General features: G+C 46.7%; 5 protein-coding genes across 5 annotated transcripts; 3 read left to right on the top strand and 2 right to left on the bottom strand.

Annotated features, from left to right (window-relative positions):
* Nucleotides 1-3,482: 3,482 nt before the first annotated feature.
* Nucleotides 3,483-5,015, top strand: BKA67DRAFT_595801 (FAD dependent oxidoreductase; the record flags this gene model as incomplete). The annotated part of the gene is made up of 1 exon (XM_046105211.1): nt 3,483-5,015. The coding sequence occupies one exon, from the start codon at nt 3,483-3,485 to the stop codon at nt 5,013-5,015; it is 1,533 nt and encodes a 510-aa protein (XP_045951950.1).
* A 1,569-nt stretch (nt 5,016-6,584) lies between these two features.
* Nucleotides 6,585-7,945, bottom strand: BKA67DRAFT_585038 (uncharacterized protein). Its single transcript, XM_046104182.1, has 2 exons — nt 6,799-7,945; nt 6,585-6,751 (listed from the first exon to the last, which is right to left on the bottom strand). The coding sequence occupies exon 1, from the start codon at nt 7,938-7,940 to the stop codon at nt 7,686-7,688; it is 255 nt and encodes an 84-aa protein (XP_045951949.1). The 5' UTR covers nt 7,941-7,945; the 3' UTR covers nt 6,585-6,751; nt 6,799-7,685.
* A 473-nt stretch (nt 7,946-8,418) lies between these two features.
* On the top strand, nt 8,419-10,063 carry BKA67DRAFT_595785 (uncharacterized protein; the record flags this gene model as incomplete). The annotated part of the gene is made up of 4 exons (XM_046105210.1): nt 8,419-8,443; nt 8,833-9,582; nt 9,645-9,869; nt 9,918-10,063. 4 exons carry the CDS (start codon nt 8,419-8,421, stop codon nt 10,061-10,063), a joined length of 1,146 nt encoding a protein of 381 aa, XP_045951948.1.
* Nucleotides 10,064-10,144: 81 nt separating this feature from the next.
* BKA67DRAFT_526893 (cytochrome P450) lies at nt 10,145-11,724 on the bottom strand (the record flags this gene model as incomplete). Its single annotated transcript, XM_046098792.1, has 2 exons — nt 10,145-10,740; nt 10,800-11,724. The coding sequence occupies 2 exons, from the start codon at nt 11,722-11,724 to the stop codon at nt 10,145-10,147; spliced, it is 1,521 nt and encodes a 506-aa protein (XP_045951947.1).
* Nucleotides 11,725-15,789: 4,065 nt separating this feature from the next.
* BKA67DRAFT_527076 (uncharacterized protein) lies at nt 15,790-17,093 on the top strand (the record flags this gene model as incomplete). Its single annotated transcript, XM_046098813.1, has 3 exons — nt 15,790-16,003; nt 16,076-16,517; nt 16,568-17,093. The coding sequence occupies 3 exons, from the start codon at nt 15,790-15,792 to the stop codon at nt 17,091-17,093; spliced, it is 1,182 nt and encodes a 393-aa protein (XP_045951946.1).
* Nucleotides 17,094-17,690: the final 597 nt, after the last annotated feature.

Below are 17,690 nucleotides of genomic sequence, written 5' to 3'. Positions count from 1 at the left end.
AGACGAAAGGACGAATTTTGTGTTGACTTGCGGGACGATTGACTGCAAACGCGCTTCTGGCTGCGTTGAGTCCATAGCTACGTAAGCCGCGCCGGTTTTCATTGTCCCTAAAGCTGCTACTGGATACCAAATTGACTTTTCAAAGCAAAGAGGTATAATACTTCCAGGACCTATTCCTAGAGTAGCCAGATATCATGCCAAGCGGTTGGAAAATTTGTCCAACTTAGAGTAGGACAGATTTTCATCCCAAGCACATACCGCGGGAGATTGAGGCTGCTGCTTTATGGTGTCGCCGATTAGGCTGTGAACACATTCGATGAAGGCTCTGAGAAGAGACGCATTCCAATTCCAGAGCTCGATGATTTCTGCATCACTAACCGCGCAAAGGTTTTTGACCGACTGGGTCGTCGAGGTACCGACTTGGCGTAATATATGCTCAAATTGAGCGGCAATACGTTCAATCTGCTTTACATCAATACTTTCGAATCGAAGCTGATCTCTAACTGGAGGTCATTGGTATTAGTTAGCTGGCACATTATCATCACTGCGTTGGGGGTTAAAATCATCTACACCATTGCGATTGGATACAAAGACTGGCTGATGATAGAATAGACCCTAATGTACGTGGTCGTTCTATTCTGGGGGGTTCACCACGAGTAGATTGTTGAACCAGGGAAGAAGAAAAGTTAGACGCGGACTTACGTCTTGACCAACTTGGTTTGAGGGAGACTGGCGGAGATCCGTGCTCTTGTCGATGGTAGGCCTCACGTGACTTATCTAGTGGGCATTTGCTCACTTTCTGTACGCCGATATTCTCTGATTTAGACTTAGAATTCTATATACTACTTGACAGCACCCATAACGTATTTTACCCTTAATGGGCCACACCCATAAATGGGCCACCTTTGCTAAAGAGATCGCGTTTTAGCAGGGTTAATGCCATATAAGTAGTCTGAATTAATGCTAAAATGCTTGAATGCTAAATCCTTACATATATTCGATAACATTCAGACCTCAGACACATTGAAAACTCTGCGTATAGCATACTATCCAATGTATACGTAGAATGTCTATTTAAATTTTTTTCGACCAATTTTGGTTTTGATGCAGGTTTTCAACATTCAAAGAATTTGTGATAAAAAGGAGGGGGGTCCACTAGGGGGTAAATAACGTTACTTTCATTCCACGCTCTAAAAGCGCCACACTTGCGATCCTACGCTCATGCGAGCACCGCATGTGCTATCTTATGCTCGAATAGAATTAGGGCATCAGACCTATCCTCCACCACACAGTGTTCTATACCAACCGTAGAAACTGTCATAGTTACACATGATAGTCCAACCATGAACGATCAGTATACTTTCATTCCCTCTCAAAGCTCTTCCATTTTGAACTACAAGTCTCATCAGCTGAGCAATAATTCCCAGAAAGAAATCAGCCCAGCGCCCGAAGTAGTTCGTCACAGTCTCCTCTTGATGTAAGTGCAGTGTGCTACTTGACATGAGTCAATACTAGCAGTAGTAATCAAGTATCAAGTCCTCGTCGACTGTATTTTCATGTCGCGCGTAGAGATGGCCTAATCTCTTAAAGGGATTCATTCCTGAACCCCAATCATAGCATCCATAACATCAGACTCCATCTCTTCTAGAGTGCCCATCTGACCCGAAGGACATTTACCTGACTCTGTCAACAACTGTCCTCGAACCATGGCAATGACGCATGCTCATAAAAGCAGGCGCTTTTTCTACACCCTGCTGGTGCGAGCGTCGCGCAAACGTCTACAGCGGCCGGGCGAGAGGGAGAGTTGTCCTCCTGCCTGTCGAACTGGGCCCTGGTGCAAACCCTGCTACGCATTCGGCTGTGCCATAATCCCCAAGTCATGTATGCTGGTTATTCAACAGCACGTTATGAGGTTTCAGATCTCCATGTGTTGCCCCTTTGGAATGCATATATGCAAGTGCAGACGACAGGCAAGGCATGAACGCTTTCATATGATCCAACATCTTTAGTCCGGTGGCAGGAACTTCGCCCAACCGTGAGACCTCTACATAATTCCCGTTCGGTGAATAATTTGCACACTTTTGCTGGCCACTTGTGTTGTTGTTTACGTCGTCAAGTGGTTGCTGACGACGGGCTCTCGCAGAACCTTGGCATTTTTCTTTGTTTGTGTGTTGTTTCTGGCTTGGTGCACCCTGATCGTGGAGATCATCATCATCATCATCCTGTGTGAGAAGCTCTATGGGGCCCTGTTGCCTTGATCGATTTACGAAATGTTGTTCACGATAGTGGCTCCTGACTGCCGTCAATGACTTCAACCTCGGAGAATGATTGCAGTCTTTGTAAGTGAGCTCGGTCGGCTGCCTGTCGAATGTCCAGAATTTGTAGTGGGGTTCCCACTCATGAGATCTCTCGGCATGCTTTGCCTCTATGAGCGGCAACAACCTCTTGGACTTTCGCTGCTACCGACCGCCCTTGTTCCCATGAACTATCTTTTAAAACTCGTAATATCGCCTCCGAGCAGTTTACGATTCGCAAGAACAAGTATAGATAGATGCTTACGATGCTTAGATTTCTGCAAATAAGCGAGAGAGAGCTCGGATTTGATCGAAAATTATAATGGTAAACAAAAAGCGCTTTATCGATAGTAAACGGAATGGTTGTACGGAGCGGATCATTATCGATGGAGTAATTTTACTAACCTAGTGCGTTACAGGACCGTCCGGGCGACGACTTACTAGAAGGTCCACCCTAAAGGCGATACGGATCTGCAACTTGTCAATAAGCATTCGTAGTAATAAGCAGAACGTGATGAGGAGGGCGAACTATTACGCGAGGTGATAAATAAAGGTGTCTTTAATGTCGCTCGGCATTATTAATATGAAATCGTTCGGATTCGTGAAATGAACGAAGATGTGTGTACCATTCCTAAAGCCAATTAGTAAGGTAGCGGGCAAAGGACCGGCAACCTACTTGTAAGACACCAATACCAGCTCCTGTCATATAGTGCCCATCCGGAACGACGAACGTGGCCTCGATCAAGGAGCTAGCTGCCACCGGAGCGGGCCTGGATTTATTCCTCGGGGCTTAAAAAATGGGGACGTTATCTGCCCAGACAGTCCGGACCACCACGGCTGTCGAGTCCGCCGCTGTGGATCGTGCCAGGTTCATTGTCTCCCCAGACTGGGGCTGGACTACCGATATTGGAGGCATGAGAGGTGTTACAGTAATTGGTCCGCCCTAGGGGTTTATGATAGCCATTGTCAGGTACGCTGGGGCCAGGTCGATGCCGGGCTCCAGCACAGCTCCCTCAATTCGTGCAGGTGTTGTTGGCACTGGAGGAATGTGAACGACGGCCGTGCCAAGAGCGGGGTTAACGGTGGTACAAGTACAAATGTTACCCTCCATTATTCTCTTGCCTTTTATCTTCTTTATTCATCAGCCACAACACATATAATAGATTCAAAGACGAAATCTGACACATAATGAGCAATTCCACCCAGTTCGGCAAGATCAGGACCGTGGCCGTTGTTGGTGCCGGGCTGAGCGGTATAGTATCAGCCGCGCATTTGCTCCGCACCGGAATCAGTGTAACTGTTTTCGAGCGTGCAAACATTGCCGGCGGAGTCTGGGAGTTTAGCCCGCAAACTGGTCGAGACTCACCGTTTCCAAGTACTCGACCGCCAGTCCCGGATTGGGACGAGCCGATAGCCGAGGGTTTGAGTCCGGAGAAGGCGCCGTTGATTTTTGCTCCTCCAGGCCCAGTATATGCGAATATGAAGAGCAGGGGCAGCGAGCAGACCATGCGCACCTCTCTTGGAGACTGGCCCGACGGGAAGCGGGCACCCCTTGACCATAATGAGGTGCTGGCGTATCTGCAGCGTATCGCCAAGATTCACGGTGTCGAAGATAAGATTCACTTCAGTACCCGTGTAGAATCTGTCACAAAACAAGGCGATGCGCAATGGCGCGTCCAGGCGTCTAAATTGGTTGCGAATTCGGCAAGTTATACGCTGGAACGGAAGACTTGGATCTTCGATGCCGTCGTTGTGGCTGCAGGTAGATACGGTGAGCCTCGGGTACCTGATATCCCGGGTCTATCTTCCTGGAAGCACGCGCACGCGAATCGGGTGATGCATTCCAAACAATACCGTACACCTAAACTATACCAAGGTAAAACGGTGCTCATCATCGGAGGGTTCATTTCTGCGGCAGAGATCACCAATGAACTAGTAAACAATGGTGCCAAGGTTTACCAGAGTGCGAAAGACACTAGAGTGGACTTCAGGGATCAATCAAACCACGAGAATGCCGAGAAAGTGGCCATGGCAACCGAATTCACTACCATTAGCAACGTAAATGGTCGACCTACGTTTAGACCTCAGACGCTCGATGATGACGACCCTCTTCCGGGGAAAGTGGTGCTTCAAGATGGTCGAGTGCTGGAGAGCATTCATTATGTAATAATTGCGACAGGATACCATACCACTTTTCCTTTCCTTGGTCCGCTTCTAGAGCGGCCATCCACGGCTTATGAGGATGCGGACGAAACGGTCATCATCACCTCCGATGGTAGAACAGCCCACAACCTGCACGAGGATATCTTCTATATTCCTGACCCAACTTTGGCGTTTATGGGTATCACGCACTTCGCATCGACATTTTCAATGTATGACTTCCAGGCTCAAGTCTTGGCCGCTGTGTTTGCGGAGCGGGTTGCCCTCCCCTCGAAGGCCGCCATGCGGGCGGAGCAGAGGCGTCGGAAAAGCCGGGTGTTGCCCGGGACTTTACTCAATAGTATCTTTTTACTAGACGATTTTGTAATACACAGAATGCTGCATTGGGTAAACAAGGATTTAGTAGCACGTGGAATTGAGGCACTCCAGGGGCCAGACCATTGGTGGTGGGAAGCCTTCAAGACGGAGAGAGAGAATGCTCGACCGCTGTTAGGTATCCTGCAGGATAACTTCTTGAGCACTTATGACACGAACTGGGACAAATTGGTTGATTTGTATTGAAATCTAGTGCTCATTCAACTTCAGTTCCCTATTGCAACATTAACATTTATCTTCGTCTGTCTTGAACAAAGTCCGCACCACGAACCGCGACCATGACAACAGGTAGCACCGAGTGCGCGATTGACATATTTGAGCACGTGGTCACGGCCCAAAGGGTGGCGTTGGACGATGGGGGATCTTAAATACGTGATAGCGGAGCAACTGCTTGCTAGTCCATCGCTTAAACGAAGAAGGGATCACGAAAACAATGTTGTGGAGTACCCTAACCTACCCGTGCCACGTACCCCCTTTTCAGGGGACTCGGCGAGCTCGCTCACGTAAAGTAGGTACGTGGCACGGGTAGAGCGAGGCCATCTCTTCACAGCTTCATCTTCTTCTTCCCAGCAGACGAAGCTAATACAGACCTATTGCACATTCAACAACATTAATCTTCTTCGAACATGTTGGGGCTATGTAAGGTGTAGTAGTTGCTGGTGATCCTGACCGACGCGGCGCGTCCGAGTTTTGGCGCCTTCAGTTCGCCAATTCCGAGGCTATTTCATTTCCAACATTGCCAAACCAGGACTTCCGTCCAAAAGCTGATAGCACCGTAAGGAGCAAAATTGCAAACTTGAAGTAGCAGGAGAGAAATGCCACGGCATCAACTAGTAAGCCAATTTTTGACCCGTATTTTTCTACTCTAAGCGGTAACTGAGGATGAGATATTTGGAACCTCAAGATTCGCGATACTCTTTATGCCTTTAATAATCGCGTAGCGCGATTACGGAAAATAGACAAGAGTAAACTCACAGTGATACGAGCAGCTTGGTCGATTTTGACCGCGCGATATACCTGATCCGAAAATGTGTTATTTGGTGCAATGGTTTCGGGACGCCAGGCTACCCTACCTGGTATTGACCTGATGATCGCCTCTCATTAGTGCTGTTCCATGCGCGTCAAATTTGATGCAAAACAAAACGTCAGTGAACTGCTAAGCTAGATTCAGATGCAGTCAATTGCTAGGGTAGCGTATGAACAGACAGAGGTGCTCGGTATTCAACGTATAAGCGCAGAGACTGACCTTGGCACACGGGTTTTATTACACGCGTATTGTAATAGGAGCTATGCTCCAGCTGAACAAGCCCTTGAATCCCCTCCCCCATTACTCTGGCTCGGGTAGTACCAACACACCACATTAAACTTTTACACTTTTCTCTTACCCATAGGCCAAACAACCGTTTGCTCTAATTTCCGCGGAAAAGTGTAAGGTCAATGGTTGTGATGACAATGGGCTTACTGCTCTAACATGGGCTGCTAAAAGAGGTCATGTAGAGATTGTTGACATGCTGGTCAAAAGAGGTGCAAACACTTTAATTTCAGACTTGCACGAGGCCACATGTATCAATCTAACAGCCAAAGAAGGACACCTTGATATGGTCAAAAAGCTGCTCGATCACGGCTGTGAATGGAATATGCCTAATGCTTCTGTATCAGATGCTCTCCAGTTGGCTATTCTTGGAGGACATCCTCACGTAGAGGCACACTTCCTCACAATGAGAGCTGAAACCCCAAACGATGTTTATGGGTTTGCCGCATTATTTGGAGAATGAATATGGAGACAATTGTTGGCCATGTCCGATGAATCAGAGGTACAGAGATTCTGGAGGACGAGTCCTCATGACTGTTGCGCCTGGAACTAAGTCGTGCAAAGGTCCTACGATTGTCCATTATATGTGATGGAGGTAATTGATAATTTCCTATGTTACTTGTCAGATTAAGCGCACAGTAGAGGCAGCAGCTTTACCTCTTCGCATTTGACGGCCAGTATCCTATGCATCATACCAAGACGCATGCCTGGCCATAATCCAGGAATATTTATAAATTTTTCGAATACTGTTGTCGTTTGCTCTGATTCCTTTCAGAGTCTTTGCAGACGTTTCCGTGTGATTTTAGTTACAGGCGTCAACAAACGACCGACAAGTCTGTTGTCGCCCACTTCCTGAGCCTGACGCACTTCGTAGTATATATGGCCATCGTAGACTTGGCTATGCATGTCGCTTGCTAAACTGATAGGTTTTTGAGTGTGAAATTGAAGCCCCAGGAGGTTTATGCCATCAACGCTGACCATGTACAGTGCCTTTTGTTGATTTCAAAGATATAAAGTCACAGCTACCGTCATGCTGTATTGCAGAAGGCTGTTGAAATAGAAACCCTTCAAACTCAGAACCCGGACTACTCTTTACACCATTGGCGATAAACAGCAGACTCGACTAAACATGATGGAAACCAGATTAAGGCAACTGCTGGCTCCTACTCGATAATGCCCTCTTCGTGCAAAGCATTTTGGATGGCCGCCTCCTTGTCGTCAGGCATGTCCGGCAGCCCCTTGCCATCATACAAGACCTGATGGGTTCCTTTCGTCGTCTTAGCATGAGATTGACCGCCCTTAAGTTCTACGATGCCGGTAGTCTTATTGATCGCAGCGGCACAACCCGTAACTCGGTAAGCCTCGCTGGATTTAGTGATGTTCGCATCGAGCATTACAGTACCATGGCTATTCGAAAGTACAAACTCCTGCAGTTTCGCATTAGGGTCTCTCTCTAGAACCACGATACCCAGGAGGTTCTTCAAGTTGTGGCTGATGAGATACTGTCGGACGGTAATAATAAACTCTGTATCAGTGGCATTTATCTATGGACCTGCACCGTCACGATACTCATAGGCTATAAATTCATGATTGTCTTTCAGTATGAAAATGTACTCATGTATGTTCTGGCGATTCGATTGTGTAATATCGGTCGGGCGGGTCCAGCACCCTGGCAGCGCTGCCATGGTCTCGCCGAACATGAGTTGGCCTGGAGGCACAGTGAGGTGATCCAAAGTTCTGGAAGACTCCGTGTTGAATGAGAAGATCTTTAACCACGCTTCTGTGGAAATGATGAACATAAAAGGAGCAGGAAGATCTCACATTTCGATTCAAATGTTGTTGCGGACGTTGCCTGCTATTAGCCTCGTGCGGCTGAGGCTCAACTGGCACGGCCGCTCGCATGAGCGGCTGCATTATTTGGTAATTTGCATGAGGACACCCTTGGGCGACTGTGACAGTGTTCTATCATGCTGAGAGACGATTTTCCTATAGGATATGGAATCTACTTGGTCTACAAAGATAAATTGCGGCACTGCCTCGATTATCTAGGACTTGGGCTGAGGATATCCACTTGAATGATACAGGAACGGAAAATCGCCTTCTCCGCTCCGAGCACCCACGGCGGGGCACTGTCGCCATCTTTAAGCATAAGCATAACGATAAACGTCTACAGGAAAAATCGAACCAACAAATGCAGACACTTCACCTAACCTACGCATTGACGACTGAAGATAGCGGTAATCACTTCATCGGTATCTATGCTACAAATAGATCCACATGCCAAATATGCGTAGGAAAACAGGTGAGTTTCTACATAAAATCAAATGAGACACTGTACTCATGATGAAAGGATGGTTGATTGTCCTTCTACCATAGATGCGATCTTTCACTGATAGCAGTGCAGCAAAAACTGCCGAACGCGACGTATCAAATGTGATGAGAACTCTCCCATATGTGGCCATTGCAGGTCTAAGAATTTAGAGTGCATCCGGAATAGCGTGTTTGTCCATGATGCACGCTCAACACACCCGAGGCGGCACTACAGTCCATCTGCACCTATCGTGCCGGCACCGATCACCGATAAGGCGCCAGGATCAACATATGAAATATTCCAGAACGCGCCTCTCGCTCATCTTCATATTGAACAAGGCGTATTACAGCAATCCACTTTCTCAGAAATCACTGTTACAGGCCAGGCTCTCGAGCTTCTGCGCATATTTCAGCATGGCCCGGGGACATGGATGGATGTGATGGACCACGCGATGAATTTTCAAAGAGAAGTAGTCAAAGGCGCTTTCTCGTCACAGCTTCTCCAGTGCGCAATTTGTGCGTTGTCTGCCAAGCATATGAGCTTCATAGCCGAAAAGTTTGTTTGGGATCCTGTGGCGTCGAGTTACTACGGTGAGAGCCTCAAGTTGCTCATCAAGGAGATATCTCAGCCTTATATCAGCCACGACATTCTCCTTGCGGCTACCATCTTGCTGTCCAGTTACGAACTACTGTCTAATCTGAGCCCGGATCACGAAAAGCATCTTTTTGGTGCACGTACGATTATGCAAGCTGGTGATCTAAAAAAGAACGAAAGCAGTTTGTATCGTGCAAGTTTTTGGGTCTATGCCAGGCAGGACGTAGCACTCGCACTGGTTAACGAGTGTCCGACCCTTACGCCAACATGTGATTGGGATACTATGCTCCCCGGAGATGGGATCGGGGAAGATACTACGGCAAATCGAATGTTGTGCCTCCTGGCTAGAGTGATCAACTTGAAGTTTACAACAGCATCAACTATGGGATCTACTGGGCAGGGTCAGAAGCTAACCAAGGTCTCTGTTGATATCGATCACTGGTGGGATAATCTAGCTCTGACATCTAGGGGTGTTATTGTTGGGGACAGGTCAGCTGATGGACTCTCACAAACCTGGTTTTGTGCACCGGCAGCGGGTAAGTGGCGTCGATTATACTTTCTATGAGTCGTTGCTTACACGACGATATATTGCCTTCAGCTGCCGGTTTCTTGTACTATCATTTGGCAAGTATCCTATTGATCGAAACTACGCAACGGTATCATCACAGTGTGGAGCCTCTGGTGGAAATCCCAGGTTCTCCGGAGCATCAGAGCGTACTAAAAAACAAGCTCTTTTTTCATGCTCAGTCGATTGCATCAGCATGTCTTACTGGTTTCCTTCCGGACGGGGTCCAATTTATAGCTGTGAACCCTCTTTTCTATGGTCAGTTGCCATGAAAACATACCAAGGAAGCACACTGATTGCAGCCAGCGGCGAGATATATTCGATCGCTAGCCTTGAAAACTAAGTTGTGGGCAATGTTAAATGGAATCGAGGCTCGCCTAGGCTTCCACACAAAAAGCCGAGTTGCTCAGTCACAACTGGAAGCGCAGCAATTCCATGGAACCGATGTCTGAAAGGAAGGGGGAAAAAAAACCAAGTTTCAGGGAAAGAGAGGGGGATGGTATTTTGAATATACTATATTACCCTCTCTCAATCTATGAACATGAATGTTGTCTCAAACTGATGTTCAGTAGCATGTGACTGGGCCATAGAATAAAAGCCTCCTCGTAATCAAGCTTCCAATCTGGATCAACAAATGAGAAATCGTATCGGCGCACCAACGTAGCCATCAGTATGAGTTGTTCCATGTAAGTGATGTTGCGGCCAATGCAGCCACGGGCCCCTGCACTAAATGGGATGAAGCTCGCCTGCAATTCTTTGGAGCCAGCACACAGCCATCTTTCTGGTCTGAACTCTTCTGGATCAGTGAATATGGCTGGATTGCGGTGAGCTGTATATGCAGGCACCGCTACAATGGTAGCGGCAGGAATGAAATTACCATCAACCCACACGCCATCTGGACCGGTTTTACGATTCAGACCGAACGCCAATGGAGGTGATAGACGTAAAGATTCGTCAAGGCAGGCGCGTAAATATGGTAGATCCTTGACGCGACTGTAAGAAACGACACTGTTATCATCTGACAAGTCCTCCAGCTCTCGTCGAAGACGAACAAGAGTGGAGGGATTTTGGAGCAAGTAGTACATAACGTTCACCAGAGCGGTGGCCGTTGTGTCAGATCCAGCATCCACTGATCAAAACAGTGTCAGTTTGCTGCTTGTTGATTGGGAGATAATAAAAATTGCTTACATAAGACGTTAACTTCGGCTTCAACTTCACCACTCTCAAGCTCTTGTGGCTTTCCTTCCTTGTCCTCAAGGATGCACTGGAGTAGGTCATCCAGTGCCTCACCATCGCGATAGCGCTGCATACGTCGTTGAGTAAGGTAAGCAACCATATGGTCATATCCTTGGCCTCGGCTATATTGATTGCGGAAAAAGCCCGGCACAAGCTTGAGCGTCGATCGCAGCATACCAAACCAGGCTGATGACCATACTATCACTGAAGTTGCCCGCTTGACAGCATGTAGGCTCTCTATGTAGTTGACTGCTTCTGTCTTCCCATCAGGAGACTCAGTCAAAATCACGTCATCTCCCCGATCGAGACAGCCCAACCTGTAACTCAATGCGATATCAACTATTGCATCTAGGGTAAATAAATTCGTCCATCTGCTATAATCAAGTGTTGCCTCTGGAGTATCGCAGATTCGATCGAATTGTTTGACCAGCCTTTCCACTTTGTCGGCGATCTTGAATTCCCATTGCTCAAGATTTCGCGTAGCGAAGGCGTGTGACAAGAGCCGCCGCTTGTGAGCATGCACATCTTTGGACACTGCATCAAGAATGTTAGGATAAGGTCCAGCGGCATCCGAATACATGTCGCCTTTAATAGTTGTAGTAGAGTGCCCATATATCGCCTTCATGGCGCTGACCGATGAAAAGGAGAGTGAATTTGGCCCAATACGGACGACAGGATGCACCTTGTGACAATCGTGAAGAGTTTTGGAGCGAAAGCCGCGCCACCGTTCAATCATGTATCCAAGATTTGTGATGCCTGAAAGGACATTGTAATTGGGAAAGCGACGGAGATTTTTGGAGTCGATGATGTATTCTGCTATGGGCTTTAGCAACAACACGACAGCCAACAATAAAACAATAAGGCTGGTGGGAAACATGACGAAGGCGATATAAATATTGCGGCTTGCATGTGTTGATTTCTGCTTGCTGGCACATTATCGAATGGTGTCGACGCTTTTTATATGTATTCATAGCGCCATGTGGTATCCTTCTGGATTATGCACCATCAGGTATTTACCAGTAGCGCCGCTTAGCTTTCCGAAAATAGTCTAAACAGTGCTGAAATTTAGGCTAGACTTCCCTTTATGGTAAGCCTCTCCCGCCAAGCTTGCCGAATTCAGTTAACGAAGCGTCTGCAAACCAGATCACCACATAAAGTCCGAATTGCCGCAAGCGCGATGACGATGTATATGTTCCGTATGTTTGTGGAATGGGTGGAGACTTTTATACGCCACGGTCCTGCAAAGGGTGAGAGAGCGTACATAACAAGCCTACCATGTGATAGTCGACCTGAGGAGTTTGTACTCGTTTCTGAGCTTGGCAGACATCTCGTTCAGTTTACATAGCACGGCCTGTTCGTAGAGGACGGGTCTATACGTGGTCAGCATACGTCTTTGGCAGACAGAACAATGTGACAATACTCGAGACTCTAGAGCTAATCCTGATTTGGATAATGCAAATCCATGTGAGGATGATAGCACTATGAGGAATACAAAGCTGTTGATGTGCTGATACAATGGAGGTTGTGGATGATCGACAAGTGAGATGAACGAAGACAAGAGAAGAAGAGACAAGAGTTAGAACGAATGCGGTTTTATGAGCACAGGATGGAACGGTAGCCCCAATGAGCATTAAGACCCATAGAAACCGTATCATGGCATGATCTATGTGCTTCATAATGACAATATGTGTTGCTCGACTCTATGTACGAACAGCACCGAGATTGGTTACTGCACTTCTAGACAAGGAGTTGAACTTTCAGCATTCGTCCTCAAGTCTTCAATCCCTGAATCCCCCTCCCCTCTAGAATCCCCCCCAAGAAAGGCGAAGACGTCGAGTGCTGGAGTTAGAGACATACAGCATGGGTAGGTGGTGTAGGTACAAGCGGATAAAACCTTTCCATTTGAGACTGACTTGGGCTTCATGAGATCATAACTCGTTTCTCCGATGGGCTCATTCTTGGTTCTTGTGACCGTCTCCTGATTCTGACCTATTTGAAAGACGGAAAGTGGGTTGACCTAAATCCTGTTCCACAATGTGTCTCTTCATGCACCACACCAGAATGAAATTTCTCGAGCATCAAAAGTCTATGTTATAGTACAATAATCGAACCTTGCAAGCATATCCGTTATGCTTTTACTATACCGTACCAATTTGACACAATATTTAAAGGGTTTTTATGGAAGATCTCCGCCGCTTTCTCTGAAAGTTCAAATCTGGACTGTATAGATATCCAAGCAGTCACTCAATGTCAAAATTGGCAGAACTGCCAGTTTTAGCCACAAGCACATAAGATGGGATCAGATGAGCAATGCCGCACGAATCTTCTACAAAGTTGAACACCACATTTACTCGTCCAACCGTGGTGTTTTAGTAGATCAGGGCAGAAAATAATATAAATCTGTAATAGAATGATCATGATCCTACTTTACGTCGGTAATGATCAAGACATTTAGAGCCATGGAGATGTCGCCTGCCACTGAGCGCAACGAGACAAGAATGCCTGCGTTTTCGTATTACTCTACTACTATGTTGGGCAACGTAAATAACAAAAGCATCATTACCGGACTGCTAATAGGACTGGTTATTTGCGTTGCAATCCTGTTTCTATTCGTCGTCATACCTCTCGGCCAGGTTTTTTTTTTTTTCCTTTTTTCTTTTGACAAGTTCAGACCTCGAAACAGCCCAACTCTTCCTACTAGCACCATCGCGCAATCACAGGTCGCAGACTATACCGGCAACAACCCCGATCCGTACATGAGCGCCCACTATCAGATGCCGCCGCGTCACCAACCCACCGTATCGGTTCGACTACTTTTAGACACCCATCCAGCATTACGCGGACATTTATTTACTACGCCGCTTGATCGTGCCTCTCACGGACAAGTGACCGGTGCGTGTAGACACCCGATCAGGTGATTCGTGCAGCAGCCCTAGGATGTCCTCAAATAGCTAGCTGGTAGACTGCGACTGAGCAGCTTTCCCTGATGGGTGTCACTACTCTGTAAGGCCATGATGCAGATCAAATGTGTGTGTATTGATCCTCAGTAGAGTGTTATTCAGTGGTGTGGTTCCACAGCTATTCTAAGGGATACCTGAAGGCTATCTATCAAGGGTGGACCGTGCACCTCAGGCATCTACCTAACTGGTGGCAGAAGGCAACTATGATTCCCTTCGCAGCGCAACAACAAGTAACCTTACCGCCTTGCAGTGCCGCCGAGTCCGGTACAAGTGACTTCGTTCGAAGGAAAACACGAAACGTGGTGACCTTGAGCTCGACGATGAGAAGTCTTCAGCTACATCCGTCCGCAGCAAGGTAAGTAAATCTTTGTCCCTGGTATGGACAGAGCTAACTTTCGTTGCCGAGAATATACTTCTACGTGAAGGCTAGTCCACCGCACCGCGGGTTTTTATCAGTTAGCGTACAGAACCGTACCTATTCCGAGTATATAAACCTTTGAAACAACAACTTATCCGTGGCTAGCGCTGTTGCTCTTTAAGAGAAAGGCTTCCCGGAAGACTTCTCCGTATCAAGCCTGAATTACTTAGTGGCATTCTGGCTAAGCTGAACGAAGAGGTACAGTATCGATGGCGCCAATATGACAGTCCTTTTGGGGATTCCGAGGCTGATCTTACAAGTCTTAACATCTTTATCCAAAAGTAGCAAATAATCCCATGCATAAAAATACCAATTTGAAGCCCGCCACCCATTGAAGGCGATACGAACGCCCCTAGGAACTTCCTCGACTCAATTTCGGCACTCTTACACTTTTGAAATTGCTTTAATCTTTATTCATTGTCAGCCGCAGGGTCTGCTGGTTTAACCCGCACAAATGCGTCATGGTTGAGATATTCGAGTATCGCCCGGAGCCCCTAACCGAGTACTGTGCAGTACTCATGGGCTAGTTTGATTCCACAGTCCCCTCAACAACTGATTCCCCATTGTCATCCTGCAGATTGCCAATAATATCAGCCATCTTACTCTCTTTGAAGCGTTCGCCATCATCTGAAGCTGCAAACCATCTGTTCCAGCCATTACGCAAAACATTACTGTCGCCATACCTCTTAGACGTACAATCTCCTCTATAACGGGCTTGAAGAGCAGTACCTGCATTCTCAGCTAGTGTGGTCCTGTAAAACTTGCAAAGTTTACATCTTATCGTACTTAGATATTCAACTATTAACTAGACTGAGACGGACTCATGACTCCATTTTCTCCCAAGAATTGATAAAAGGCGCTGAATGAAAGCCTCTTGCCTGATCACTAGCGAGAATAATACGGTTGCACAGTTCGATTCCTGACATCTTCTATTGGCATTACTGATGATCTCTGCCTACAGTGAACTAAAGATCAACTCGCTGAGTGGCCGATAACACGCTAGTATGATTGAGATGCGCACAAATTAGTTAGCTTTATTCTCACGCTAATACCCGTGCAGGGGATCAGCGCCCTTTGGGCCTATAAAAAGACGTTTGCTGTCAGAAGAACGGATCCACACACTAAAACTGAAGCGGACAATATTGAATGCAAAAAACACCTACTAAGTTATAGCTGCATAAGTACCTGACCCAGCAAGGCCCTCGCATCCACCGTTATGTCTTCGTATGCATACGTAGATCTGCGACACCATTGTCATGCTACGCAAGTCTACCGAAGCTCCACAATATGAGGTTGCGATCACCGCCAACTCTATTTCAGCCAGAGTAACGCTTATCCATGGAGGGGTCGCTTCGCGAGAACGGAAATACTAAATGGACCTGTACGGCCCTTTTTACTTCCTGTTTGGCGGATTGTTCTCGCGCTCAATCGATCGCAGTTTGACGGAATGTCAGTTCATGCAAACTTCACTAACATTGTCACATTCATTCCACCTAAAAGCGTATGAGCTGTTGTGTCCCGTACCGAAACTCTACATTTTAGTACGGGTTTGAATAAAGACAGAATGGCTGCCACAAGCCGAGATCATTCGTTAGACGACCAGTCACATGTTGGACGGATTCAGGCCGTCCTTTGGGTGGGATCTATTCTCTCGACATTAGCAGTGGGCTTGCGCTTTTTCACCCGCTTGCATTTGCTAAATACGTTTGGATATGAAGACTTCTTCATGGCAGTCTCTCAAGTCCTGACCATGGGTTCTGCCGTCGCGATAGGTCTGGGTAAGCTTTTACTGGACAGAACCGAACCTTACCCTCTCGCCATTTGTTCGTGACACTGATGAATCGGTTCAGAAAGCAAATGGGGTCTTGGACGCCATCAGTGGACCATCTCCGACGAGTTTACTATTCCCTACATGAAGGCATTTTATTCCAGCGTCGTAGTCTATAACGTCGCCGCGTGTTTCCTTAAAATTTCTATCCTATTTCAATACCGTCGGATCTTCGCAGGCCGCACTATGCAGCGGTTAACGCTGATCGGCCTCATCTTTGAGACAGTCTGGGCGGTTACACTTTCCTTCCTCTTACCTCTTACTTGTATACCGGTGGCGGCCTTTTGGGATACAAGTATCGAAGGCCATTGCCTTAACCAGCTCCACATCTGGTACCTAATGGCGGCCATGAATCTCGCAACAGATTTTATCATATTTGGCATGCCCATACCTGTGATCAACAGGCTGCACCTGGCCAAAAAACAAAAGATAATGCTCATGCTTGTTTTTTGCCTCGGGTTTTTGTAAGGCCAATTCGTCCTTTCTGCGAGACATATCTGCTCACTAAAGTTAGCACATGTATAATCTCCGTTATCCGCCTGCGTACTCTCAATATCGCAGCCAATACCACGGACCCCACCTGGGACAATGCCGATGCGGCTATTTGGTCATTCCTGGAGTTGATCATCGGTGTGCTTGCGGCATGCCTGCCGACTTTGCGACCATTGTACGCCAAAGTGCTTCCCCATCTCTTTGGTTCAACAACATCGCAGACTGGACCGTCGTCTTCTCATTTTAGACAACGTATCAGTTCTGCGTTACCAAAGTCTCAATCGCGAACGATTGCGGCATCCGTGAACCAAACAAGTTCGGAGAGCACTGAGAAACTGAAACTGGATCAGGACGACCTAACACTCAAAAACAATTTGAAGGGCACACAGAAGGAAGATCGAGTATACGCGGTGGCCGTAAGTAGTGGTGATCGTCAAATTACAGGGTGGGGATTCCGGGGTCGTGGAGAGGGCACACAAATGCCATACAGTGGAATTCACACAACGACGCTTGTCATGCAGAAAGTAGAATTTTTACACTACATCTAAAGACACCGTTCACATCTGTCTCTCTACTGCTTTCATAATCGACTTGGATAGTTCACTGTCCTCGGGAATTGATTGACTTAATACGAGCTTCGGATAGGGTGGCCCCGGTTGTCATGTTGGCAAGAACCTTTTCTCAGGGTCCTATGATATAGATTTCAGCATCGGAGCATCTCAGAAAATCGTTGAGCTTAACCTTTTACTCAAATATTTCCATATCTCTACAAGCTGACCACTTGCAGTGATCGTTGAAGTAATACTATTTATTCTGAGTTCTAATAATAGTCGTAAATACGTGTCAAGACTACCGCAAGCCCTGGATGGATTGTGATAAGAAAGTCTGTTCTAGTCAAAGACGCGGGTAATCTTTTAGTTAACCCTTAAAGCGCCTAGAGTATTTGAAAGATAATTGGATTAATAAAAGAGTAGAATATGTGAAAGTCTTGACGTTATTAAATGATTTGCCGTGTTTTTGTAAAGAGATATCAGGCTATTGAATGAGATTTAACATATCTTTTAACCGCTTTAATCCTTCAACAATTTATTAATAACTTAGTTTAACGGCAACTTTTCCTTATCACGGGTAACGTATTTTAATCT

The sequence above is a fragment of the Truncatella angustata genome, assembly GCF_020726525.1.
Source record: "Truncatella angustata strain MPI-SDFR-AT-0073 chromosome Unknown BKA67scaffold_11, whole genome shotgun sequence".
Taxonomy (NCBI): domain Eukaryota; kingdom Fungi; phylum Ascomycota; class Sordariomycetes; order Amphisphaeriales; family Sporocadaceae; genus Truncatella; species Truncatella angustata.
The sequence above is the reverse complement of the archived record's forward strand: the minus strand, read 5'-3'. Positions and strand labels throughout refer to the sequence as shown.

Excerpts from the sequence above, each read along its gene's own strand:
- BKA67DRAFT_585038 (XM_046104182.1), bottom strand. The coding sequence starts at position 7,940 with ATGTTCATCATTTCCACAGAAGCGTGGTTAAAGATCTTCTCATTCAAC.